Source organism: Cherax quadricarinatus, chromosome 89, assembly GCF_038502225.1.
Source record: "Cherax quadricarinatus isolate ZL_2023a chromosome 89, ASM3850222v1, whole genome shotgun sequence".
NCBI lineage: Eukaryota > Metazoa > Arthropoda > Malacostraca > Decapoda > Parastacidae > Cherax > Cherax quadricarinatus.
In genome coordinates, this window is record NC_091380.1 from 11125774 (window position 1) to 11153493 (window position 27720).

General features: G+C 38.9%; 1 protein-coding gene across 11 annotated transcripts in view; it reads left to right on the plus strand.

Moving 5' to 3' along the window:
* The window catches only part of LOC128697254 (transmembrane protein 185A), a 107695-nt gene that overhangs the window by 40902 nt on the left and 39073 nt on the right, over positions 1-27720 (plus strand). For all 11 annotated transcript variants that reach the window (XM_070104193.1, XM_070104188.1, XM_070104190.1 and 8 more), the window contains 2 exons: positions 9637-9813; positions 22376-22499. In XM_070104193.1, coding sequence (XP_069960294.1) covers positions 9637-9813; positions 22376-22499 — 301 coding nt within the window. The remainder of the gene's footprint in view (positions 1-9636; positions 9814-22375; positions 22500-27720) is intronic.

The following is a 27720-nucleotide window of genomic DNA, read 5'->3' on the forward strand; positions in this document are numbered from 1 at the left end:
AACTAGCAGACAATGTAGTGTAACTAGCAGACAAACTAGTGTAACTAGCAGATAAACTAGTGTAACTAGCAGACAAACTAGTGTAGCAGACAAACTAGTGTAACTAGCAAACAAACTAGTGTGACTAGCAGACAAACTAGTGTAACTAGCAGACAAACTAGTGCAACTAGCAGACAAACTAGTGTGACTAGCAGACAAACTAGTGTGACTAACAAACTAGTGTGACTAGCAGACAAACTAGTGTGACTAGCAGACAAACTAGTGTAACTAGCAGACAAACTAGTGTAACTAGCAGACAAACTAGTGCAACTAGCAGAAAAACTAGTGTAACTAGCAGACAAACTAGTGTAACTAACAAACTAGTGTAACTAGCAGACAAACTAGTGTAACTACCAGACAAATTAGTTTGACTAGCAGACAAACTAGTGTAACTAGCAGACAAACTAGTGTGACTAGCAGACAAACTAGTGTGACTAGCAGACAAACTAGTGTAACCAGCAGACAAACTAGTGTAACTAGCAGATAAACTAGTGTAACTAGCAGACAAACTAGTGTAACCAGCAGACAAACTAGTGTAACAAACAAACTAGTGTAACTAGCAGAGAAACTAGTGTAACTAGCAGACAAACTAGTGTAGCAAACTAGTGTAACTAGCAGACAAACTAGTGTAACTACCAGACAAACTAGTGTGACTAGCAGACAAACTAGTGTAACTAGCAGACAGACTAGTGCAACTAGCAGACAAACTAGTGTGACTAGCAGACAAACTAGTGTGACTAGCAGACAAACTAGTGTAACTAGCAAACTAGTGTAACTAGCAAACAAACTAGTGCAACTAGCAGATAAACTAGTGTAAATAGCAAACTAGTGTAACTAACAAACTAGTGTGACTAGCAGACAAACTAGTGTAACTAGCAGATAAACTAGTGTGACTAGCAGACAAACTAGTGTAACTAGCAGACAAACTAGTGTGACTAGCAGACAAACTAGTGTAACTAGCAGACAAACTAGTGTAACTAGCAGACAGACTAGTGTAACTAGCAGATAAACTAGTGTAACTAGCAGACAAACTAGTGTAACTAGCAGACAAACTAGTGTAATTAGCAGACAAACCAGTGCAACTAGCAGACAAACTAGTGCATTAAGCAGACAAATTAGTGTGACTTGCAGACAAACTAGTGTAACTAGCAGATTAACTAGTGCAACTATCAGACAAATTAGTGTAACTAGCAGATAAACTAGTGTAACTAGCAAACTAGTGTAACTAGCAGACAAACTAGTGTAACTAGCAGACAAACTAGTGTAACTAGCAAACTAGTGTAACTACCAGACAAACTAGTGTAACTAACAAACTAGTGTAACTAGCAGACAAACTAGTGTAACTAACAAACTAGTGTAACTAGCAGACAAACTAGTGTAAATAGCAGACAAACTAGTGCAACTAGCAGACAAATTAGTGTGACTAGCAGACAAACTAGTGTAACTAGCAGACAAACTAGTGCAACTAGCAGACAAATTAGTGTAACTAGCAGAGAAACTAGTGTAACTAGCAGACTAGTGTAACTAGCAAACTAGTGTGACTAGCAGACAAACTAGTGCAACTAGCAGACAAATTAGTGTGACTAGCAGACAAACTAGTGTAGCAGACAAACTAGTGTGACTAGCAGACAAACTAGTGTGACTAGCAGACAAACTAGTGTAACTAGCAGACAAACTAGTGTAACTAGCAGACAAACTAGTGTAACTAGCAGACAAACTAGTGTAACTAGCAGACAAACTAGTGTGACTAGCAGACAAACTTGTGTGACTAGCAGACAAACTAGTGTAACCAGCAGACAAACTAGTGTAACTAGCAGATAAACTAGTGTAACTAGCAGACAAACTAGTGTAACTAGCAGACAAACTAGTGTAACTAGCAGACAAACTAGTGTAACTAGGAGACAAACTAGTGTAGCAGACAAACTAGTGTAACTAGCAGACAAACTAGTGTAAATAGCAGACAAACTAGTGTGACTAGCAGACAAACTAGTGCAACTAGCAGACAAACTAGTGTGACTAGCAGACAAACTAGTGTAACTAGCAGACAAACTAGTGTAACTAGCAGACAAACTAGTGCAAGTAGCAGATAAACTAGTGTAACTAGCAGACAAACTAGTGTAACTAACAAACTAGTGTAACTAGCAGACAAACTAGTGTAACTAGCAGACAAACTAGTGTGACTAGCAGACAAACTAGTGTGACTAGCAGACAAACTAGTGAAACTAGCAGACAAACTAGTGTAACTAGCAGTGTAACTAGCAGACAAACTAGTGTATCTAGCAGACAAACTAGTGTGACTAGCAGACAAACTAGTGTGACTAGCAGACAAACTAGTGTAACCAGCAGACAAACTAGTGTAACTAGCAGATAAACTAGTGTAACTAGCAGACAAACTAGTGTAACCAGCAGACAAACTAGTGTAACTAGCAGACAAACTAGTGTAACTAGCAGACAAACTAGTGTAACTAGCAGACAAACTAGTGTAGCAGACAAACTAGTGTAACTAGCAGACAAACTAGTGTAACTAGCAGACAAACTAGTGTGACTAGCAGACAAACTAGTGTAACTAACAGACGAACTAGTGCAACTAGGAGACAAACTAGTGTGACTAGCAGACAGACTAGTGTGACTAGCAAACTAGTGTAACTAACAAACTAGTGTAACTAGCAGACAAACTAGTGTAACTAGCAGACAAACTAGTGTAACTACCAGACAAACTAGTGTAACTAACAAACTAGTGTAACTAGCAGACAAACTAGTGTAACTAGCAGACAAACTAGTGTAACTAGCAGACAAGCTAGTGTAACTAGCAGACAAACTAGTGTAACTAGCAGACAAACTAGTGCAACTAGCAGACAAATTAGTGTGACTAGCAGACAAACTAGTGTAACTAGCAGACAAACTAGTGCAACTAGCAGACAAATTAGTGTAACTAGCAGAGAAACTAGTGTAACTAGCAGACTAGTGTAACTAGCAAACTAGTGTGACTAGCAGACAAACTAGTGCAACTAGCAAACAAATTAGTGTGACTAGCAGACAAACTAGTGTAACTAGCAGACAAACTAGTGTGACTAGCAGACAAACTAGTGTGACTAGCAGACAAACTAGTGTAACTAGCAGACAAACTAGTGTAACTAGCAGACAAACTAGTGTGACTAGCAGACAAACTAGTGTGACTAGCAGACAAACTAGTGTAACCAGCAGACAAACTAGTGTAACTAGCAGATAAACTAGTGTAACTAGCAGACAAACTAGTGTAACCAGCAAACAAACTAGTGTAACTAGCAGACAATGTAGTGTAACTAGCAGACAAACTAGTGTAACTAGCAGATAAACTAGTGTAACTAGCAGACAAACTAGTGTAGCAGACAAACTAGTGTAACTAGCAAACAAACTAGTGTGACTAGCAGACAAACTAGTGTAACTAGCAGACAAACTAGTGTGACTAGCAGACAAACTAGTGTGACTAACAAACTAGTGTGACTAGCAGACAAACTAGTGTGACTAGCAGACAAACTAGTGTAACTAGCAGACAAACTAGTGTAACTAGCAGACAAACTAGTGCAACTAGCAGAAAAACTAGTGTAACTAGCAGACAAACTAGTGTAACTAACAAACTAGTGTAACTAGCAGACAAACTAGTGTAACTACCAGACAAATTAGTTTGACTAGCAGACAAACTAGTGTAACTAGCAGACAAACTAGTGTGACTAGCAGACAAACTAGTGTGACTAGCAGACAAACTAGTGTAACCAGCAGACAAACTAGTGTAACTAGCAGATAAACTAGTGTAACTAGCAGACAAACTAGTGTAACCAGCAGACAAACTAGTGTAACTAGCAGACAAACTAGTGTAACTAGCAGACAAACTAGTGTAACTAGCAGACAAACTAGTGTAGCAAACTAGTGTAACTAGCAGACAAACTAGTGTAACTAGCAGACAAACTAGTGTGACTAGCAGACAAACTAGTGTAACTAGCAGACAAACTAATGCAACTAGCAGACAAACTAGTGTGACTAGCAGACAAACTAGTGTGACTAGCAGACAAACTAGTGTAACTAGCAAACTAGTGTAACTAGCAAACAAACTAGTGCAACTAGCAGATAAACTAGTGTAAATAGCAAACTAGTGTAACTAACAAACTAGTGTGACTAGCAGACAAACTAGTGTAACTAGCAGATAAACTAGTGTGACTAGCAGACAAACTAGTGTAACTAGCAGACAAACTAGTGTGACTAGCAGACAAACTAGTGTAACTAGCAGACAAACTAGTGTAACTAGCAGACAGACTAGTGTAACTAGCAGATAAACTAGTGTAACTAGCAGACAAACTAGTGTAACTAGCAGACAAACTAGTGTAATTAGCAGACAAACCAGTGCAACTAGCAGACAAACTAGTGCATTAAGCAGACAAATTAGTGTGACTTGCAGACAAACTAGTGTAACTAGCAGATTAACTAGTGCAACTATCAGACAAATTAGTGTAACTAGCAGATAAACTAGTGTAACTAGCAAACTAGTGTAACTAGCAGACAAACTAGTGTAACTAGCAGACAAACTAGTGTAACTAGCAAACTAGTGTAACTACCAGACAAACTAGTGTAACTAGCAGACAAACTAGTGTAACTAACAAACTAGTGTAACTAGCAGACAAACTAGTGTAACTAGCAGACAAACTAGTGCAACTAGCAGACAAATTAGTGTGACTAGCAGACAAACTAGTGTAACTAGCAGACAAACTAGTGCAACTAGCAGACAAATTAGTGTAACTAGCAGAGAAACTAGTGTAACTAGCAGACTAGTGTAACTAGCAAACTAGTGTGACTAGCAGACAAACTAGTGCAACTAGCAGACAAATTAGTGTGACTAGCAGACAAACTAGTGTAGCAGACAAACTAGTGTGACTAGCAGACAAACTAGTGTGACTAGCAGACAAACTAGTGTAACTAGCAGACAAACTAGTGTAACTAGCAGACAAACTAGTGTAACTAGCAGACAAACTAGTGTAACTAGCAGACAAACTAGTGTGACTAGCAGACAAACTTGTGTGACTAGCAGACAAACTAGTGTAACCAGCAGACAAACTAGTGTAACTAGCAGATAAACTAGTGTAACTAGCAGACAAACTAGTGTAACCAGCAGACAAACTAGTGTAACTAGCAGACAAACTAGTGTAACTAGCAGACAAACTAGTGTAACTAGCAGACAAACTAGTGTAACTAGGAGACAAACTAGTGTAGCAGACAAACTAGTGTAACTAGCAGACAAACTAGTGTAACTAGCAGACAAACTAGTGTGACTAGCAGACAAACTAGTGCAACTAGCAGACAAACTAGTGTGACTAGCAGACAAACTAGTGTAACTAGCAGACAAACTAGTGTAACTAGCAGACAAACTAGTGCAAGTAGCAGATAAACTAGTGTAACTAGCAGACAAACTAGTGTAACTAACAAACTAGTGTAACTAGCAGACAAACTAGTGTAACTAGCAGACAAACTAGTGTGACTAGCAGACAAACTAGTGTGACTAGCAGACAAACTAGTGAAACTAGCAGACAAACTAGTGTAACTAGCAGACAAACTAGTGTAACTAGCAGACAAACTAGTGTAACTAACAGACAAACTAGTGTAACTAGCAAACTAGTGTGACTAGCAGACAAACTAGTGTGACTAGCAGACAAACTAGTGTAACCAGCAGACAAACTAGTGTAACTAGCAGATAAACTAGTGTAACTAGCAGACAAACTAGTGTAACTAGCAGACAAACTAGTGTAACTAGCAGACAAACTAGTGTAGCAGACAAACTAGTGTAGCAGACAAACTAGTGTAACTAGCAGACAAACTAGTGTAACTAGCAGACAAACTAGTGTGACTAGCAGACAAACTAGTGTAACTAACAGACGAACTAGTGCAACTAGGAGACAAACTAGTGTGACTAGCAGACAAACTAGTGTAACTAGCAGACAAACTAGTGTAACTAGCAGACAAACTAGTGTAACTAGCAGACAAACTAGTGTGACTAGCAGACAAACTAGTGTGACTAGCAGACAAACTAGTGTAACCAGCAGACAAACTAGTGTAACTAGCAGATAAACTAGTGTAACTAGCAGACAAACTAGTGTAACCAGCAGACAAACTAGTGTAACTAGCAGACAAACTAGTGTAACTAGCAGACAAACTAGTGTAACTAGCAGACAAACTAGTGTAGCAGACAAACTAGTGTAACTAGCAGAGAAACTAGTGTAACTAGCAGACAAACTAGTGTGACTAGCAGACAAACTAGTGTAACTAACAAACTAGTGTAACTAGCAGACAAACTAGTGTAACTAGCAGACAAACTAGTGTGACTAGCAGACAAACTAGTGTAACTAACAGACGAACTAGTGCAACTAGGAGACAAACTAGTGTGACTAGCAGACAAACTAGTGTGACTAGCAAACTAGTGTAACTAACAAACTAGTGCAACTAGCAGACAAACTAGTGTGACTAGCAAACTAGTGTGACTAGCAAACTAGTGTAACTAACAAACTAGTGTGACTAGCAGACAAACTAGTGTAACTAGCAGATGAACTTTAGTCTAAATTGTTGAATAAATGCAAATCAAACTTGTTAAGATTTTGTTTGTTTCAGGACTTTAATATTAACCCTTAAACTGTCCAATGTAGATCTACGTTCACGTGCGTAACGCTCCGAACGTAGATGTATGTTCACGTGCATAACGCTCCGAACGTAGATCTACGTTCACGTGCCTAGTGCTCCAAACTTAGATCTACGGTCATGTGCGTAGCACTCCGAACGTAGATCTACGCTCACGTGCGTAGAGCTCCGAACGTGAATGTAGATCTACGTTCACATGCGTAGCACTTCGAACGTAGATCTATGTTCACGCAGTAGCACTCCGAAAGTAGATCTACTTTTTTTACATAAGAAAGCATGTGGAAAATGTAGATCTACGGTACGAGCGCTACGCACGTGAACGTAGATCTACGTTTGGACAGTTTAATTGTTATTGGCATTGTGGATTATAAAGATGAGAAGAGAGTGGAGGCAGCCCAAGAGTCAGTATTATGCTACAAATTTTAGAGCCAAACTTAAACTAGTAATAATAACTCAAATTCAAATCTCAAAATCAAATTTATTTCTTTGCAAGTAGTACATTGAGGTTATGTATTTACAATAATGGGTTGCAGTGCAAAGAGAGCCTCTGTTATGCCTAGGCATTATGGGCTGACTTAATTTAATGGCTTACTGACTACTTAACACTAAAGAAATTTATCATAGTTGTACAGTATATTAGTTATGAATGATTCTAATTTATTTTAGCGTAATAAATGTTTGTACAAAGGAACATAACAATTAGGTGTACATGTCGAAAGCCCCTTTATATGCAGAATATTTCTGGCAAACTTAAGATTAAATTAGATTAATAAGGCAATAACAGTGCAAAATTGTACATATGGTCATTAGGTGAGTTACAATGAATACAGCCTCTCCTTACTTAGCGACGTACTCGTTTACCGACGCCTCGGACTTATGACTGGCTTTCTGGCCAGTATTCATACCTAAATAATGTATAACAGAGCTGATTTCCTCTATTCTGTTTATTACAATATACAGTACACCACTGTAAAAACATTAAAAATATACTAAAAATGGTACAAAGGTGACATTAAAACAATATCAAAGATAGTTGACATAAACCCACTACCATTACAGTATGCTCCTCACTTAGTGACGAATTCGTTTACCGACTTGTTGTTAGGAACGGAACTCCGTTGTTAAGTGAGGAGAGGCTGTACAAGAAAATTGAATATTCTATTAGTTCATCCTATATGGCTTTAACCCTTTCAGGGTTGGTGCCGTACTAGTACGGCTTGCACGCCAGGGTTGGTGCTGTACTTGTACGCATAAATTCTAGCGCCTTCAAATCTAGTGAGAGAAAGCTGGTAGGCCTACATATGAAAGAATGGGTCTATGTGGTCTGTGTGCACAGGATAAAAAAAATCCTACAGCACACAGTGCATAATGAGAAAAAAGAAGCTCCGACCGTGTTTTTGGTTTAAAACAGCGACTTTGCACTGTATTTTCGTATGCTATTTATGGTTGTATTCTAGTTTTCCTGGTCTCATTTTATAGAATGGAAGACATATTACAGAAATTGAGAGGATTTTGATTGGTTTCACAATGAAAAGTACCTTGAAATTGAGCTCAAAGTAGCAGAAATGTTCGATTTTTGCCAAAGTTCAAAAGTCAAAAAATCATGTCACACATCCAATATACATAACTGGCGAGTCTAATGTTCTTTCACGTCCACGTGTGGCCTGAGCGTGCCTCACTTGTCCCGTGAGTGCCATTGTTTACAAGCCAGCTACTGCGGTCGCATCTAAACATACAATCGGAACATTTCATATTATCACAGCGTTTTTAGTGATTGCACCTGCAAAATAAGTCACCATGGGCCCCAAGAAAGATTCTAGTGCCAACCCTGTGATAAAAAGGGTGAGAATTAGTATGGAAATTAAGAAAGATTTTGAAGGGTTTGGGGCTAACCCTGAGTGCCTATGCCAGTTGTGGAGTCCATTGTGCCTACTTCAAAGATTAAGGAAATGTGTGCAAAGTGGGTTGAACTGCAAACCTTTGTGGATGAAAATCACCCTAACACAGCTATTGCAAGCCATGCTGGTGACTATTACAATGACAATGTTATGGCCCATTTTAGACAAATCTTGAAGGAACGGGAGGTACAGAGCTCTATGGACAGATAAGTTGTGCGACAGAGGTCCAGTGACTCTCAAGCTGGTCCTACTGGCATTAAAAGAAGAAGGGAAGTAACCCCAGAAAAGGACTTGACACCTCAAGTCCTAATGGAAGGGGATTCCCCTTCTAAACACTAACACCATCCACACTCCCCTCCTCCCGTCCCATCAATCATCACCAGATCTTCAATAAAGGTAAGTGTCATGTAATTGTACATGTCTTCTTCAGTTTGTGTGTATTAAAATTAATATTTCATGAGGTAAAATTTTTTTTTTCAATACATGTACTTTGGGGTGTCAGGAACGGATTAATTTGATTTCCATCATTTCTTATGGGGAAAATTAACTCGACTAACGATAATTTCGACTAACGATGAGCTCTCAGGAACGGATTAATATTGTTGGTCGAGGGTCCACTGTAGTTATGATTTTTGTCGACTGTTACATTGGAATTGGACTCAAAATAGGGCTCAAAGTGGGTGAAATCGCTGTTGCATAAACATCGTCGACACCGCTAACTTCGCAAGAGCATAATTCCATAAGTTTTCCCTCAAATTTCATACTTTTGGTGCCATTATGATTGGGAAAAGATTCTCTTATCATTTCACAAGAAAAAATATTTTTTTTTCAAAAAATTTCCGACCCTGAGAACAAGTTTAGGAGAGGGCCTGTCGACCCTGAAAGGGTTAATAATTTTGGTATAGAAGAATTACAGTGAGACTAGTTAATGATACTAGTTGAACTAAAACATGACCACTAGCAATAGTGTAGTGTGTGTAGGTCGTCCGTATGTTGTTCCAGGTTCTAACACGGGCATCTGAACCCTGATTTTTTGTTGCAGATTGTGTTCGTGCCAGCGTGGATCCTGATGTGTGTGTCGGTGGTGGCGGTGCTGTACTCCATCGTGTTTGCCGGGTTACTGCTGCGTATGCCAGACGTGAATCCGGACCGACGGCGGACATCCATGAACTCTGCTGTCGGATATACCTGTCTGGTGGCTCCTCTGCTCATCTTTCTTGTGAGTTGTTGAACCTTCTATCTTGTGAGTTGTTGAACCTTCTTTCTTGTGAGTTGTTGAACCTTCTATCTTGTGAGTTGTTGAACCTTCTATCTTGTGAGTTGTTGAACCATCTATCTTGTGAGTTGTTGAACCTTCTTTCTTGTGAGTTGTTGAACCTTCTTTCTTGTGAGTTGTTGAACCTTCTTTCTTGTGAGTTGTTGAACCTTCTATCTTGTGAGTTGTTGAACCTTCTTTCTTGTGAGTTGTTGAACCTTCTATCTTGTGAGTTGTGAACCTTCTATCTTGTGAGTTGTTGAACCTTCTATCTTGTGAGTTGTTGAACCATCTTTCTTGTGAGTTGTTGAACCTTCTATCTTGTGAGTTGTGAACCTTCTATCTTGTGAGTTGTGAACCTTCTATCTTGTGAGTTGTGAACCTTCTATCTGGTGAGTTGTTGAACCTTCTATCTGGTGAGTTGTGAACCTTCTATCTTGTGAGTTGTGAACCTTCTATCTTGTGAGTTGTTGAACCTTCTATCTTGTGAGTTGTTGAACCTTCTATCTTGTGAGTTGTGAACCTTCTATCTGGTGAGTTGTTGAACCTTCTTTCTTGTGAGTTGTTGAACCTTCTATCTTGTGAGTTGTTGAACCTTCTATCTTGTGAGTTGTTGAACCTTCTATCTTGTGAGTTGTGAACCTTCTATCTTGTGAGTTGTGAACCTTCTATCTTGTGAGTTGTTGAACCTTCTTTCTTGTGAGTTGTTGAACCTTCTATCTTGTGAGTTGTTGAACCTTCTATCTTGTGAGTTGTGAACCTTCTATCTTGTGAGTTGTGAACCTTCTATCTTGTGAGTTGTGAACCTTCTATCTTGTGAGTTGTTGAACCATCTTTCTTGTGAGTTGTTGAACCTTCTATCTTGTGAGTTGTGAACCTTCTATCTTGTGAGTTGTTGAACCTTCTATCTGGTGAGTTGTTGAACCTTCTATCTTGTGAGTTGTGAACCTTCTATCTTGTGAGTTGTTGAACCATCTTTCTTGTGAGTTGTTGAACCTTCTATCTGGTGAGTTGTTGAACCTTCTATCTTGTGAGTTGTGAACCTTCTATCTTGTGAGTTGTTGAACCATCTTTCTTGTGAGTTGTTGAACCTTCTATCTGGTGAGTTGTTGAACCTTCTATCTTGTGAGTTGTGAACCTTCTATCTTGTGAGTTGTTGAACCATCTTTCTTGTGAGTTGTGAACCTTCTATCTTGTGAGTTGTGAACCTTCTATCTTGTGAGTTGTTGAACCATCTTTCTTGTGAGTTGTTGAACCTTCTATCTGGTGAGTTGTTGAACCTTCTATCTGGTGAGTTGTTGAACCTTCTATCTTGTGAGTTGTGAACCTTCTATCTTGTGAGTTGTGAACCTTCTATCTTGTGAGTTGTGAACCTTCTATCTTGTGAGTTGTTGAACCATCTTTCTTGTGAGTTGTTGAACCTTCTATCTGGTGAGTTGTTGAACCTTCTATCTTGTGAGTTGTGAACCTTCTATCTTGTGAGTTGTTGAACCTTCTATCTTGTGAGTTGTTGAACCTTCTTTCTTGTGAGTTGTTGAACCTTCTATCTGGTGAGTTGTTGAACCTTCTATCTTGTGAGTTGTTGAACCTTCTTTCTTGTGAGTTGTTGAACCTTCTTTCTTGTGAGTTGTTGAACCTTCTATCTTGTGAGTTGTTGAACCTTCTATCTTGTAAGATGTTGAACCATCTTTCTTGTAAGATGTTGAACCATCTTTCTTGTGAGATGTTGAACCATCTTTCTTGTGAGATGTTGAACCATCTTTCTTGTAAGATGTTGAACCATCTTTCTTGTGAGATGTTGAACCATCTTTCTTGTGAGATGTTGAACCATCTTTCTTGTGAGATGTTGAACCATCTTTCTTGTGAGATGTTGAACCATCTTTCTTGTAAGATGTTGAACCATCTTTCTTGTGAGATGTTGAACCATCTTTCTTGTGAGATGTTGAACCATCTTTCTTGTGAGATGTTGAACCATCTTTCTTGTGAGATGTTGAACCATCTTTCTTGTAAGATGTTGAACCATCTTTCTTGTGAGATGTTGAACCATCTTTCTTGTAAGATGTTGATCCATCTTGTGAAATGTTGAACCTTCTTATGAGACCTTGAACCATCTTTCTTGTGAGACCTCGAACCCTCTTTTTTGTGAGACCTTGAAGCATCTTTCTTGTGAGACATTGAACCATCTGTCTTGTGAGACCTTAAACCATCTTGTGAGACCTTGAACCATCTTGTGAGATGAACCATCTTTCTTGTGAGTTGAACCTCCTTTCAAAAGATAGTCACGCACCAGCAGTTTCCCACCTGTGTATTGTGACACGTATATGAGTAAATGTACTCACCTGTACTCACACAATTAGTTAATGAATGGTTCCAGGACACCAATTTGATGGACTTGACTCCTGGAGGTGGGAAGAACAGAGCCTCTCCGTTCCTTAAACATTAAACTTACCAGGACCGGTGGCCTGGTGGCTAAAGCTCCCGCTTCACACACGGAGGGCCCGGGTTCGATTCCTGGCGGGTGGAAACATTTCGACACGTTTCCTTACACCTGTTGTCCTGTTCACCTAGCAGCAAATAGGTACCTGGGTGTTAGTCGACTGGTGTGGGTCGCATCCTGGGGGACAAGATTAAGGACCCCAATGGAAATAAGTTAGACAGTCCTCGATGACGCACTGACTTTCTTGGGTTATCCTGGGTGGCTAACCCTCCGGGGTTAAAAATCCGAACGAAATCTTATCTTATCTTATCTCATATTTTGCGGCTTATAAGACATGGCTTATAAGACTTGTTTCAGTTTCAGTGGCTCGGCATCGGATGTAACTGGAGAGCTACAGCCCACCCCACACCGCAAACTTATAGCTCCCGTCACTGATCTTCAGTTTATAGGACGCTGGCTGGTTTTTGGAGACATTTTATGGAAAAAATGCATTTAATAAGCTGTGAAACATCCATGTTCAACTTAGAATATTTCAGCTTTACAATGGTGCTAAAGCAATTACAATGGAACCTCGGTATATAACCTTAATTCATTCCAGAAGGCTGTTCGAGTGTCGCTCTGTTTAAGGAGTGAACAAGTTCTTCCCAACCAATTTTCTTTTTGATTGGCTGTTATCACTAATCATCGTAGGCCCCATGGTGACTTATTTATACAAATAATACAAAAAAAAAAAATGCGAAGAAACACGAAATACAGTGGACCCCCGGTTAACGATATTTTTTCACTTCAGAAGTATGTTCAGGTGCCAGTACTGACCGAATTTGTTCCCATAAGAAATATTGTGAAGTAGATTAGTCCATTTCAGACCCCCAAACATACACGTACAAACGCACTTACATAAATACACTTACATAATTGGTCGCATTCGGAGGTAATCGTTATGCGGGGGTCCACTGTAGTTTACTGTAAAGTTCTGGCAGGTGGTATTTGTTTGGTTGAGCGCTGAGCTTTGTTCGAGTAGGGAGCTGATCGTATACCGAGGTACTGCTGTACTTTGGAGGTGAAACTTAAGATAATTACCCAACATGAAGGTGGCAAGTTCATAACTTGTATTCATTTATTTATTTTTTAATACTGATGTTAAGTGAATGTATAGGAGCCTTTGAGCCAAGTGAGAGAGTAATTGTGGTAGGGGATCTGAATGCTAAAGTAGGAGAAACTTTTAGAGAGGGTGTGGTAGGTAAGTTTGGGGTGCCAGGTGTAAATGATAATGGGAGCCCTTTGACTGAACTTTGTATAGAAAGGGGTTTAGTTATAGGTAATACATATTTTAAGAAAAAGAGGATAAATAAGTATACAAGATATGATGTGGGGCGAAATGACAGTAGTTTGTTGGATTATGTATTGGTAGATAAAAGACTGTTGAGTAGACTTCAGGATGTACATGTTTATAGAGGGGCCACAGATATATCAGATCACTTTCTAGTTGTAGCTACACTGAGAGTAAAAGGTAGATGGGATACAAGGAGAATAGAAGCATCAGGGAAGAGAGAGGTGAAGGTTTATAAACTAAAAGAGGAGGCAGTTAGGGTAAGATATAAACAGCTATTGGAGGATAGATGGGCTAATGAGAGCATAGGCAATGGGGTCAAAGAGGTATGGGGTAGGTTTAAAAATGTAGTGTTAGAGTGTTCAGCAGAAGTTTGTGGTTACAGGAAAGTGGGTGCGGGAGGGAAGAGGAGCGATTGGTGGAATGATGATGTGAAGAGAGTAGTAAGGGAGAAAAAGTTAGCATATGAGAAGTTTTTACAAAGTAGAAGTGATGCAAGGAGGGAAGAGTATATGGAGAAAAAGAGAGAGGTTAAGAGAGTGGTGAAGCAATGTAAAAAGAGAGCAAATGAGAGAGTGGGTGAGAAGTTATCAACAAATTTTGTTGAAAATAAGAAAAAGTTTTGGAGTGAGATTAACAAGTTAAGGAAGCCTAGAGAACAAATGGATTTGTCAGTTAAAAATAGGAGAGGAGAGTTATTAAATGGAGAGTTAGAGGTATTGGGAAGATGGAGGGAATATTTTGAGGAATTGTTAAATGTTGATGAAGATAGGGAAGCTGTGATTTCGTGTATAGGGCAAGGAGGAATAACATCTAGTAGGAGTGAGGAAGAGCCAGTTGTGAGTGTGGGGGAAAGTTCATGAGGCAGTAGGTAGAATGAAAGGGGGTAAGGCAGCTGGGATTGATGGGATTAAGATAGAAATGTTAAAAGCAGGTGGGGATATAGTTTTGGAGTGGTTGGTGCTATTATTTAATAAATGTATGGAAGAGGGTAAGGTACCTTGGGATTGGCAGAGAGCATGCATAGTTCCTTTGTATAAAGGCAAAGGGGACAAAAAGAGAGTGCAAAAAATTATAGGGGAATAAGTCTGTTGAGTATACCTGGTAAAGTGTATGGTAGAGTTATTATTGAAAGAATTAAGAGTAAGACGGAGAATAGGATAGCAGATGAACAAGGAGGCTTTAGGAAAGGTAGGGGGTGTGTGGACCAAGTGTTTACAGTGAAACATATAAGTGAACAGTATTTAGATAAGGCTAAAGAGGTCTTTGTGGCATTTATGGATTTGGAAAAGGTGTATGACAGGGTGGATAGGGGGGCAATGTGGCAGATTTTGCAGGTGTATGGTGTAGGAGGTAGGTTACTGAAAGCAGTGAAGAGTTTTTATGAGGATAGTGAGGCTCAAGTTAGAGTATGTAGGAAAGAGGGAAATTATTTCCCAGTAAAAGTAGGCCTTAGACAAGGATGTGTGATGTCACCATGGTTGTTTAATATATTTATAGATGGGGTTGTAAGAGAAGTAATTGCGAGGGTCTTGACAAGAGGCGTGGAGTTAAAAGATAAAGAATCACACATAAAGTGGGAGTTGTCACAGTTGCTCTTTGCTGATGACACTGTGCTCTTGGGAGATTCTGAAGAGAAGTTGCAGAGATTGGTGGATGAATTTGGTAGGGTGTGCAAAAGAAGAACATTAAAAGTGAATACAGGAAAGAGTAAGATTATGAGGATAACAAAAAGATTAGGTGATGAAAGATTGGATATCAGATTGGAGGGAGAGAGTATGGAGGAGGTGAATGTATTCAGATATTTGGGAGTGGACGTGTCAGCGGATGGGTCTATGAAAGATGAGGTGAATCATAGAATTGATGAGGGGAAAAGAGTGAGTGGTGCACTTAGGAGTCTGTGGAGACAAAGAACTTTGTCCTTGGAGGCAAAGAGGGGAATGTATGAGAGTATAGTTTTACCAATGCTCTTATATGGGTGTGAAGCATGGGTGATGAATGTTGCAGCGAGGAGAAGGCTGGAGGCAATGGAGATGTCATGTCTGAGGGCAATGTGTGGTGTGAATATAATGCAGAGAATTCGTAGTTTTGAAGTTAGGAGGAGGTGTGGGATTACCAAAACTGTTGTCCAGAGGGCTGAGGAAGGGTTGTTGAGGTGGTTCGGACATGTAGAGAGAATGGAGCGAAACAGAGTGACTTCAAGAGTGTATCAGTTTGTAGTGGAAGGAAGGCGGGGTAGGGGTCGGCCTAGGAAGGGTTGGAGGGAGGGGGTAAAGGAGGTTTTGTGTGCGAGGGGCTTGGACTTCCAGCAGGCGTGCATGAGCGTGTTTGATAGGAGTGAATAGAGACAAATGGTTTTTAATACTTGACCTGCTGTTGGAGTGTGAGCAAAGTAACATTTATGAAGGGATTCAGGGAAACCGGCAGGCTGGACTTGAGTCCTGGAGATGGGAAGTACAGTGCCTGCACTCTGAAGGAGGGGTGTTAATGTTGCAGTTTAAAAACTGTAGTGTAAAGCACCCTTCTGGCAAGACAGTGATGGAGTGAATGATGGTGAAAGTTTTTCTTTTTCTGGCCACCCTGTCTTGGTGGGAATCGGCCAGTGTGATAATAAAAAAAAAAAATAAATAATTTACTTACAATAATTATTTACTTATTCAGTGACAATAGTTATTTTTTTACTTATTTAGCATATCATATTCATTTTCAACTTGTGATATTTTCAACGTATGATATTTTTATCCTGATATTTTCGACATATTTTCAACTTCATATTTTTGACTACTGATATTTTTGATAACCGATATTTTTGACTTAGGATATTTTTGATAACCGATATTTTTGACTTAGGATATTTTTGATAACCGATATTTTTGACTTAGGATATTTTTGATAACCGATATTTTTGACTTAGGATATTTTTGATAACCGATATTTTTGACTTAGGATATTTTTGATAACCGATATTTTTGCCTTAGGATATTTTTGATAACCGATATTTTTGCCTTAGGATATTTTTGATAACCGATATTTTTGCCTTAGGATATTTTTGATAACCGATATTTTTGCCTTAGGATATTTTTGATAACCGATATTTTTGCCTTAGGATATTTTTGATAACCGATATTTTTGACTTGGGATATTTTTGATAACCGATATTTTTGACTTAGGATATTTTTGATAACCGATATCTTTGCCTTAGGATATTTTTGATAACCGATATTTTTGCCTTAGGATATTTTTGATAACCGATATTTTTGACTTAGGATATTTTTGATAACCGATATTTTTGCCTTAGGATATTTTTGATAACCGATATTTTTGCCTTAGGATATTTTTGATAACCGATATTTTTGACTTGGGATATTTTTGATAACCGATATTTTTGACTTAGGATATTTTTGATAACCGATATTTTTGACTTAGGATATTTTTGATGTGATATGTTTTACCTGATATTTTTGACATATAATGGGTTCCTTGCAATGTAACCCCATTGTATTCTAGTTGGTACCTCTTCCAGCTGCTGATACTTCTGGAGTCTATTCCATTTCCTGCTCCTCTTGTCCAGTTTGGAGAAACTGGCCTTTCACTTTCTGACATATTAACCCGTAAATGGTCCAGGCAGATCTACATTCACATGTGTAGTGGTACAAAAGTAGATCTACATTTTTTTTACATATTTTCAAATATAACAAAAAAAAAAGTAGATCAAAGTTTTTTTTACACATTTTCAAATGTAAAAAAACAAAAAAAGAAGATCTACTTTTTTTAAATACTTTCAAATGTTGAAAAAATGTATATATACGTTTGGACCGTTTACGGGTTAAAGAGCACATAAGAAGAGTTAGACTTGCTGATACAAATACTGCTCTTTTTTTCTTCCTACTTTATCTCCTTTGTTTTATCTTCTTTGCCGTTTCTTATGCCTAGGTGGGTTCTGTCCGACGGGTTTTCGCATTTTGTCCTTGTATTAATAAAGCGACAGGTGTTGCTCATGTTGCAGGTGTTGCATATGTCTTATTCTTCATTTTTGCTATCAGTACAATTTAAATACTATCAATTGATATTACTTACTAAAATTAATAATTATCATTTTAACTATAATTTCAATTTACTCTTAACATTTTTGACATTTAATAACCATTACTTGTCTAATTACCTTTACCTGTTTTAATACCACATTTACTATCTTAGAGTACTCTTAATTACCTTGTACTGCCATATAACCTCTAGTATAACTACCAGTGCAATATTGAATCCAAATAACTGTTCTTAAAATTTAATACTTGAAATAAACATTACTTTTTCACTTTTTTTGCTAATTAATATTTTTTTGTAATCATTATTACTTACTAAAATTTTATTAAACACCATATTTACTACCAGTCAATTTTACTTTTGTACATTAAACATTATTTTATACTTTTCTTAACATTTTGTTGCCAAATTTTCAAGTTTGTATATTCAACTCCAACCTTTATATTATCCTTTGTACCTGTGTACCTGTGTACCTGTGTACCTGTCTACCATCTTACTATCATATTATAACCAAGTCATTGCCATTGTTATTTTTTACATATTATTCTTTTGGTACTTTAATTTGTGAATTTTATCTTGTCAGTTTAAATCTAGTTATACTCTTGATCTTAACAACCTATATCAGACCCTAGTGCAATTGCAAGTACCATTTTAATTTGTATTTTTATATTATAAGTTTATGCCTAGTTGCACTTTAGCTCATTCTAGCTCAATACATAGACAACACCTAAACTAACTATACTAGTTGTACTTTAGCTCATTCTAGCTCAATACATAGACAACACTAAATTCATTATATTAGACCTTAGTGCAATTACAAGAGTGAGTCTGGTGCCACTTGTATTTTTTTTGTTTTATAGTATTAGTTTATACCTAGTTGTACTTCAGCTCATTCTAGCACAACACATAGACAATATCAATTTCATTATGTTTATTAGTGACTATACTCTATATGACCAAAGTGCTTTAGCGGTATACTTATCCAAACCTCCCACCACTACAGAAATCAGTATTAGAACTCACCACTTAATACAGGATATAAACAATCACTATTTAAACCTAAAAGATGAATGATCACGTTAACCCTGATCTAAACCTCCATAATCTAACACACAATGAAAACTTATTGGAAAGTAACTGCCTTTATTACACAGCATCACAAGCCAGCACTATCCTGAACACTGCTCAAAGTCTATCAGTTCTTAACTACAACATCAGGTCCTTAAGCAAACACTATGATGACCTCCTGGCACTCCTTGAGTCACTAAAGACACCCTTCTCCTGCATTATTCTTACTGAGACCTGGCTTAAGCAGGACACAGTAGATATCTACCCACTACCAGGATACACAGCAATCCACAACTGCAGACCATACCAAGTTGGGGGTGGTACTGCAATCTATTACTCTAACCAACTATCTTGTATTAGCACTAATTGCTTCAGTGATGAATATGGGGAATACATTTTTGCTAATTTTACTGTAAAAAAACCTTAAGACACCTATAACAGGATACCCCACACAAACATCCCAAACTTCAGTGAGAATCTAAAGTCACTAATAACAAACAGACAAATGAACAAGCACCACCTTCTCTTAGCTGGAGACTTCAATATCAACCTTGGCCTACCAGATGATCAGACTGTAACTGATTTCATCAACAATATGAACAACACACTTCTCATACCAACAATAACTAAACCAACCAGGCTGACTGAGACAAGTGCAACCATAACAGACCACATATGGACCAATATACTAGCCCCTCTTAAATCAGGGATAATCACAGACAGCACTACTGACCACTACCCTACCTTCCTCTTAACAAACATCAGTAAGCCACCACTCGAATACAACAAAGTTTCATTTAGACTCCATGACGAGGCCTCAGTAAGGAAGTTCACAGCTGACCTAGAGACTGTTGACTGGCCTACAGAATTCTCCAATGCCAATGGTATTGACGATTGGACAGACATTTTTCCTCAACAAAATACGTAGACTATACAACAAACATTGTCCTATAAAAATGAAACAGATCACGAATAAACGGCTTGGTTGCCCATGGCTAACCAGCAGCATTCTGAAATCCATTGATAAGAAACACCAACATGAAAAGCAATATAGACAGGGCTTAATACACAAAGATATTCTTAAACAATATTCAACAGTTCTCACCAAATTAATAAAGAAAGCCAAACAACTGTACTACTCCAGCAGATTCACTGACACAAGAGGAGATATAAAAAAGACCTGGAAAACACTTTCCCAGATTCTGGGGACCCACAAACTGAAAAAAAACAAGAATATTGTTCTAACTAAACCTCATGAAACACCACTGCATCCCACTGACAGCTAACAAGATAAACGACTTCTTCTCAAACATAGGATCTAATCTCACCAGTAAAATCCCACGTACCAATGCCCGTGCCAGAGACTATCTAGATGGGAATTTCCCAAATTCCTTCTATCTTGTATCAACTGAGCCCACGGAAGTCACCGCGATCATAAAGTCACTTAAAAATAACTCGGGGAATCTGTCTCACGTCCCACCATTATTGTACAAGCAAGCAGCCCATGTTCTTTTGCATGCTATTACATTACTTTTTAACTAGTCACTAGAAACTAGCACTTTCTCGACACTACTCAAGACAGCAAGGGTTACACCAATACATGAAGGTGGTGACCCTACAGACGTAAACAACTATAGGCCAATATCAAACTTACCATTGCTATCCAAAATCTTCGAGAAACTCGTGCACAGGATACTATATTTATTTATAACGTCACAAAACATAATCAACCCCTGCCACTAATGATGCAATTATAAAAATGCTAGACCTGCTTTACACAGCATTGGAAAATAAGGAATATCCGCTAGGAATTTTTATTGACCTCAGAAAAGCGTTTGACACAGTAGACCACGGCATCCTACTCCACAAACTTGACCACTATGGTATAAGAGGCCATGCGCTTGCATATTTTAAATCCTACCTTTCTAATAGGTATCAGTATGTCACCATTAAAGACACAGCCTCATCAATACAGCCACTTGATACTGGAGTTCCGCAGGGAAGTGTCCTTGGACCCCTGCTCTTCCTCATTTACATCAATGATCTTCCAAACATATCCCAACACCTGAAACCCATTCTCTTTGCTGACGACATGACTTATGTCATCTCCCACCCTAATCTTACCACCCTCAACACCATTGTTAACGAGGAGCTGCTCAAAATATCAACTTGGATGACAGCCAATAAACTTACACTTAACACTGACAAAACCTACTATATTATGTTTGGTAGCAGAGCAGGTGTTGCGCAACTTAACATTAAGATCGACAACACACTAATTGCCAGACATAATGAGGACAATTTCCTTGGCCTATACCTCGACAACAACCTAAATTTCAGCACCCATATCCAACACATAACAAAAAAAGTATCCAAAACGGTGGGGATCCTCTCCAAAATACGATACTATGTGCCGCAAACTGCCCTTCTCACACTATACCATTCACTTATATATCCATACCTCACCTAAGCTATCTGTGATTGGGGTTCAACTGCAGCAACACACCTAAAGCCAGTAACAACCCAACAAAAAGCCGCAGTAAGAATAATCACTCAATCCCATCCCTGGCAACACACCCCCCCACTCTTCATAGATCTAAACTTACTCCCTGTTCAGAACATCCACACTTACTACTGTGCAATCTATATCTACAGGACCTTAAATTCCAATATTAACCTTGACCTAAAATGCTTTCTTGATAGTTGTGACAGGATCCACAGGCATAACACCAGACACAAACATCTCTATGACATTCCCCGTGTTCAACTAAACCTTTACAAAAATTCAATGTATTTCAAAGGACCTAAAATCTGGAACACTCTACCTGAAAACTCTAGAACTGTAGACACATTCATCACTTTCAAAACTGCAGTTAGAAAACATCTCTCCCTGATCCACCCCGACAACTAACTACATGATAACCACCTGGTGGTTCACAATTACACTCACTCACCCACTGACTATAAACCCAGAAATACTAATCTTAATCTTAAAATAATAAATCCTAACTAGTCATAAATTTGCCTATGATACTCCAATATAGACACTTTGTATTGTGCCAAAACAAAAGCATTCACATTATTAAACTCACAAATTATGATGTGGTCATGTAGCCTTAATACCATAATCTGTAAGGATTTATTGTTAAGAATTAATCTAAGTCTGCCCAAAATACCTAGCCATGCTAGGTGTCCTAGTGGCCCCCTCTGTAATTAGTATTTTGTAACATGTAAACCACACAATACCCAAAACCTGCAAACCCCACATTGTAACCCTTATAGAGAATAAACTTGAATTGAATTGAATTGAATATATCATGTAATGTAAAATACTTTTGTGTTTTTTGTATGTTTAGCAACTGCCGTATTTTATGGCATCAAAAACTTTGTTTTTTCCAAAAAATAAGTCTCATAAATTTACCCAGCATCTTGGAGGCTGAAGTACCATCTATCTTTTTTTTTCCCCCCCAAATTTAGCCAGTCTAAAATGCCAGAGTGTCTTGTTCACCATAAAAATACTTTAATAATTATTGCCATTGTAGTAGTAAGTTTAAGCTTACCCAGAATGCTCTGCATAACAACTAAATGTCACCCATCACTGTATTAACATTGTACTGTGCTAATGTTAATGTTGTCTTGTGTTTGCGCAGATCACTCTGGCCAGCAAGATGAACGGCAACACATCGGCAACTTACACATCAGTGGTGTCGCCGCTCTACATCTCCTATGTGACGCTCATCCTTATGTCGTTCACCACAAAGCGCGCTAACCAGTGTAAGTTACCACACATATGACGAACCCTCGCACTCGTTAGTACAGATGCTCCGCATTTTACAATTGTTTGATAAAACTGTAAAACCTTTTGTTTTGTACTGTACATTTGTTGAAAGGATAAAGTTGTATTCATATTTACTTTCCAATACAGTGGACCCCCGCATAGCGAACGCCTTGCATAGCGAACAATCCGCATAGCGAACGCTTTGTTCGCTAAAATTTTGCCCCGCATAGTGGACAAAAACCCGCTCAGCGACCTTCGTCCGAGACGCGTCCAATGTGCGCCCTCAGCCAGCCTCACATGTGCCGCCCGTCCCATTGTTTACCAGCCAGCCTCCGCGGTAACATTCAAGCATACACTCGGAATATTTCGTATTATTACAGTGTTTTCGGTGCTGTTTGTGGAAAATAAGTGACCATGGGCCCCAAGAAAGCTTCTAGTGCCAACCCTACACCTCAAAGGGTAAGAATACCCATTGAAATTAAGAAAGAGATCATTGATAAGTATGAAAGTGGAGTACGTATCACCGACCTGGTCAGGTTGTACAAGAAACCAAAATCAACCATCGCTTCTATTGTGGGCAAGAAAACGGCAATCAAGGAAGCTGTTGTTGCCAAAGGTTTAACTGTGTTTTCGAAACAAAGATCGCAAGTGATGGAAGATGTTGAGAGACTCTTATTGGTGTGGATAAATGAAAAACAGCTAGCAGGAGATAGCGTCTCTCAAGCGATCATATGTGAAAAGGCTAGGAAGTTGCATGACGATTTAATTAAAAAAATGCCTGCAACTAGTGATGATGTGAGTGAATTTAAGGCCAGCAAAGGTTGGTTTGAGAGATTTAAGAAGCGTAGTGGCATCCATAGTGTGATACGGCATGGTGAGGCTGCCAGTTCGGACCACAAAGCGGCTGAAAAATATGTGCATGAATTCAAGGAGTACATAGAAACTGAAGGACTGGAACCTGAACAAGTGTTTAATTGTGATGAAACAGGCCTGTTCTGGAAGAAAATGCCAGGCAGGACCTACATTACTCAGGAGGAAAAGGCACTCCCAGGACATAAGCCTATGAAAGACAGGCTTACTTTGTTGATGTGTGCCAATGCTAGTGGTGATTGCAAAGTTAAGCCTTTATTAGTGTATCACTCTGAAACTCCCAGAGCGTTCAGGCAAAAGAATGTCCTCAAGGATAATTTGTGTGTGCTGTGGAGGGCAAACAGTAAGGCATGGGTCACTAGGGAATTTTTCTATAACTGGTTACACCATGCATTTGCCCCCAATGTGAAAGATTACCTAACTGAAAAGAAATTAGACCTTAAGTGCCTCCTGGTGTTAGACAGTGCCCCTGGTCATCCTACAGACGTGGCAGAGCGACTTTATGGGGACATGAGCTTCATTAAGGTGAAGTTTTTGCCTCCTAATACCACTCCTCTCCTGCAGCCCATGGACCAGCAGGTCATTTCCAACTTCAAGAAACTGTACACAAAAGCTCTGTTTCAAAAGTGCTTTGAAGTGACCACAGACACTGGATTGACTCTAAAAGAGTTTTGGAAGGATCACTTTAATATCCTCAGTTGTGTAAACCTTATAGGTAAGGCTTGGGAGGGAGTGACTAAGAGAACCTTGAACTCTGCTTGGAAGAAACTGTGGCCAGAATGTGTAGACAAAAGGGATTTTGAAGGGTTTGAGGCTAACCCTGAGAGGAGTAGTATACCAGTTGAGGAATCAATTGTGGAATTGGGGAAGTCCTTGGGGTTGGAGGTTAGTGGGGAGGATGTGGAAGAGTTGGTGGAGGAGGACAATGAAGAACTAACCACTGATGAGCTGATAGATCAACTTCAAGAGCAAGAGGCCAGACCTGGGGAAACTGGTTCAAAGGAGGGGAGAGAGAAATTGAAGGAATTGCCTACTTCAAAGATTAAGGAAATGTGTGCAAAATGGCTTGAAGTGCAAACCTTTTTTGATGAAAATCACCCTCACACAGCTATTGCAAGCCGTGCTGGTGACTGTTACAATGACACTGTTGTGAACCACTTTAGACAAATCATAAAGGAACGAGAGGTACAGGCCACTATGGACAGATATGTTGTGCGAAAGAAGTCCAGTGACTCTGAAGCTGGTCCTAGTGGCATTAAAAGAAGAAGGGAAGTAACCCCAGAAAAGGACTTGCTACCTCAAGTCCTAATGGAAGGGGATTCCCCTTCTAAACACTAACACTCTCTCTCCCCTCCTCCCATCCCATCAATCATCACCAGATCTTCAATAAAAGTAAGTGTCATGTAATTGTGCATGCCTTTTTCAGTTTGTGTGTACTAAAATTAACATTTTTTTGTGGTAAAAAAAATTTTTTTTCATACTTTTGGGTGTCTTGCACGGATTAATTTTATTTCCATTATTTCTTATGGGGAAAATTAATTCGCATAGCGAACATTTCGCATAACGACCAGCCCTCTTGCACGGATTAAGTTCGCTATGCGGGGGTCCACTGTACTGGTATTTAGTTACAGTAATTATTTGTTTGTTTAATTATTTAGTGACAAGTTTTTAATTTATCTTAATCATATTCGACGTACAATATTTTCAACATACGATGGGTTCATTGGAATGTTCCATTAATTACAAGTCCGGCCAAGTGTTTTCGCCATTATATCCGAAATCCATTTATGCGTGTCCGTTATATCGAGACTTTACTGCACAGGTGCTCCTTGACTTACAGTATTTGAACTTTATGATGGTACAAAAGTAATTACTTTGGAGCTGAAACGTAAGATAATTACCCAACATGAAGGTGGCAAGTCCATAATTTGTATAGTTACAGTAATTATTTGTTTATTTACTTATTCAGTGACAGTAGTTATGTTTACTTACTTATCATATATTCATACTTACTTATCATATATTCATACTTAAGATATTTACAATTTATGATGAGTTTGTTGGAACCAAAAAAGAGAAGAAAAGCTATAAAATCAGGATGCTTGAATGTGCGTGGATGTAGCGCTCAAACACCCATCGGACTACCTCACGGGTACCTACCCGAATACGCTATTTCCAGCTCTAACCAACCCAACAGAAATATCGTTCATCAACACCCTTAAAAACAAGGCAGGAAATATTCCACCTTTTATGTACAAAAAGCTTGTCAAGTACTGTCACCAATTATTGCAACACTTTAACAAAGCCATTGAATCCTCCAACTTCCCATCAATTCTCAAAATAGTGAGTGTCACCCCGATCCACAAAGGACGAGATCAAACAGATTTGAATAACTATAGACCGATATCTAACTTACCTCTACTCTCTAAAATCTTTGAAAAATTAATTCATAGGCAGATCTATTCCTACCTTGTCTCTCAAGACATACTCAACCCCTCGCAGTTGGATTTAGGACTAATAAAAGCACAAATGATGCTATTGTACACATTTTTTTTTTTAACAAGTCGGCCGTCTCCCACCAAGGCAGGGTGACCCAAAGAGAAAGAAAATCCCCAAAAAGAAAATACTTGCATCATCATTCAACATTTTCACTTCACTCATACATAATCACTGTTTTTGCAGAGGTGCCCAGAACACAACAGTTTAGAAGCATATACGTATAAAGATAAACAACATATCCCTCCAAACTGCCAATATCCCAAAACTCCTCCTTTAAAGTGCAGGCATTGTACTTCCCATTTCCATACTCAAGTCCGACTATATAAAAATAACCGGCTTCCCTGAATTCCTTCACTAAATATTACCCTGCTCACACTCCAACAGCTCGTCAGGTCCCAAATACCATTTGTCCCCATTCACTCCTATCTAACATGCTCACGCATGCTTGCTGGAAGTCCAAGCCCCTCGCCCACAAAACCTCCTGTACCCCCTCCCTCCAACCTTTGCGAGGACGACGACCCCTACCCCGCCTTCCTTCCCCTACAGATTTATACTCTCTCCATGTCATTCTACCTTGATACATACCCTCTAGATGACCAAACCACTTCAACAACCCCTCATCAGCCCTCTGACTAATACTTTTATTAACTACACACTTCCTAATTTCCACACTCTGAATTCTCTGCATAATATTTACACCACACACATTGCCCTTAGACAGGACATCTCCACCGCCTCCTCACTGCAGCATTTACAACCCAAGCTTCACACCCATATAAGAGTGTTGGTACCACTATGTACAGTGGACCCCCGCTTAACGATCACCTCCCAATGCGACCAATTATGTAAGTGTATTTATGTAAGTGCATTTGTATGTGTATGTTTGGGGGTCTGAAATGGACTAATCTACTTCACAATATCCTTTATGGGAACAAATTCAGTCAGTATTGGCACCTGAACATACTTCTGGAATGAAAAAATATCGTTAATCGGGGGTCCACTGTACTTTCATACATTCCCTTCTTTGCCTCCGTAGATAATGTTTTTTGTCTCCACATATACCTCAGTGCACCACTCACCTTTTTTCCCTCCATCACTTCTATGGTTAACCTCATCCTTCATACATCCATCCACTGAAACGTCAACTCCCAAATACAGTGGTCCCTCGTTGTTCGTAATTAATCCGTTCCTGGACCCGTTACTATAAACGAAATTTACGATTTACGAATCAATTTTCCCCATAAGAAATAATGTAAATACAATTAATCCGTTCCTGACACCCAGAAGTATTAAAACAAAAAATTTTTTAACATGAAATATACATGTAGTACATAAACAATACAATGGGAAATGATGAATGAAACATTAACAGCATAACACTTACCTTTATTGGAGATTCTTCTTAGTGTATGGGAGACTGGAGGAGGAGAGAGAGTGGATTGTTTATAGTTTGGAAGGGGAATCCCCTTCCATCAACACCTCAGGTACCATTTGCTTTTCTGGGGTTGCTTCTCTTCTCTGTTTCTTAATGCCACTAGGACCATCTTGAGAGTCACATTTCGACGCTGTCTCACAAAATTACTGTGGAGAGAGCTCTGTTTCTGGCGTCTCTTTAACACTTCCCTAAAATGGCCCAAGACTTTGTCACTGTACATGTTGCCAACATGGCTTGCAACAACCTTGTTAGGGTGATGTTTCTCCATAAAGCTTTCCATCTTACCCCACATAGTAAAAATCTCTTTAATTTCTGAAGAAGGCACCTTCTTCCATCTCTCTTCCTCCTCCTCTGCAGCAAGATTCTGAGCTGTGATGTGTTGCTCTTCCTGCTGAAGCTCTTGCAGCTCCTCA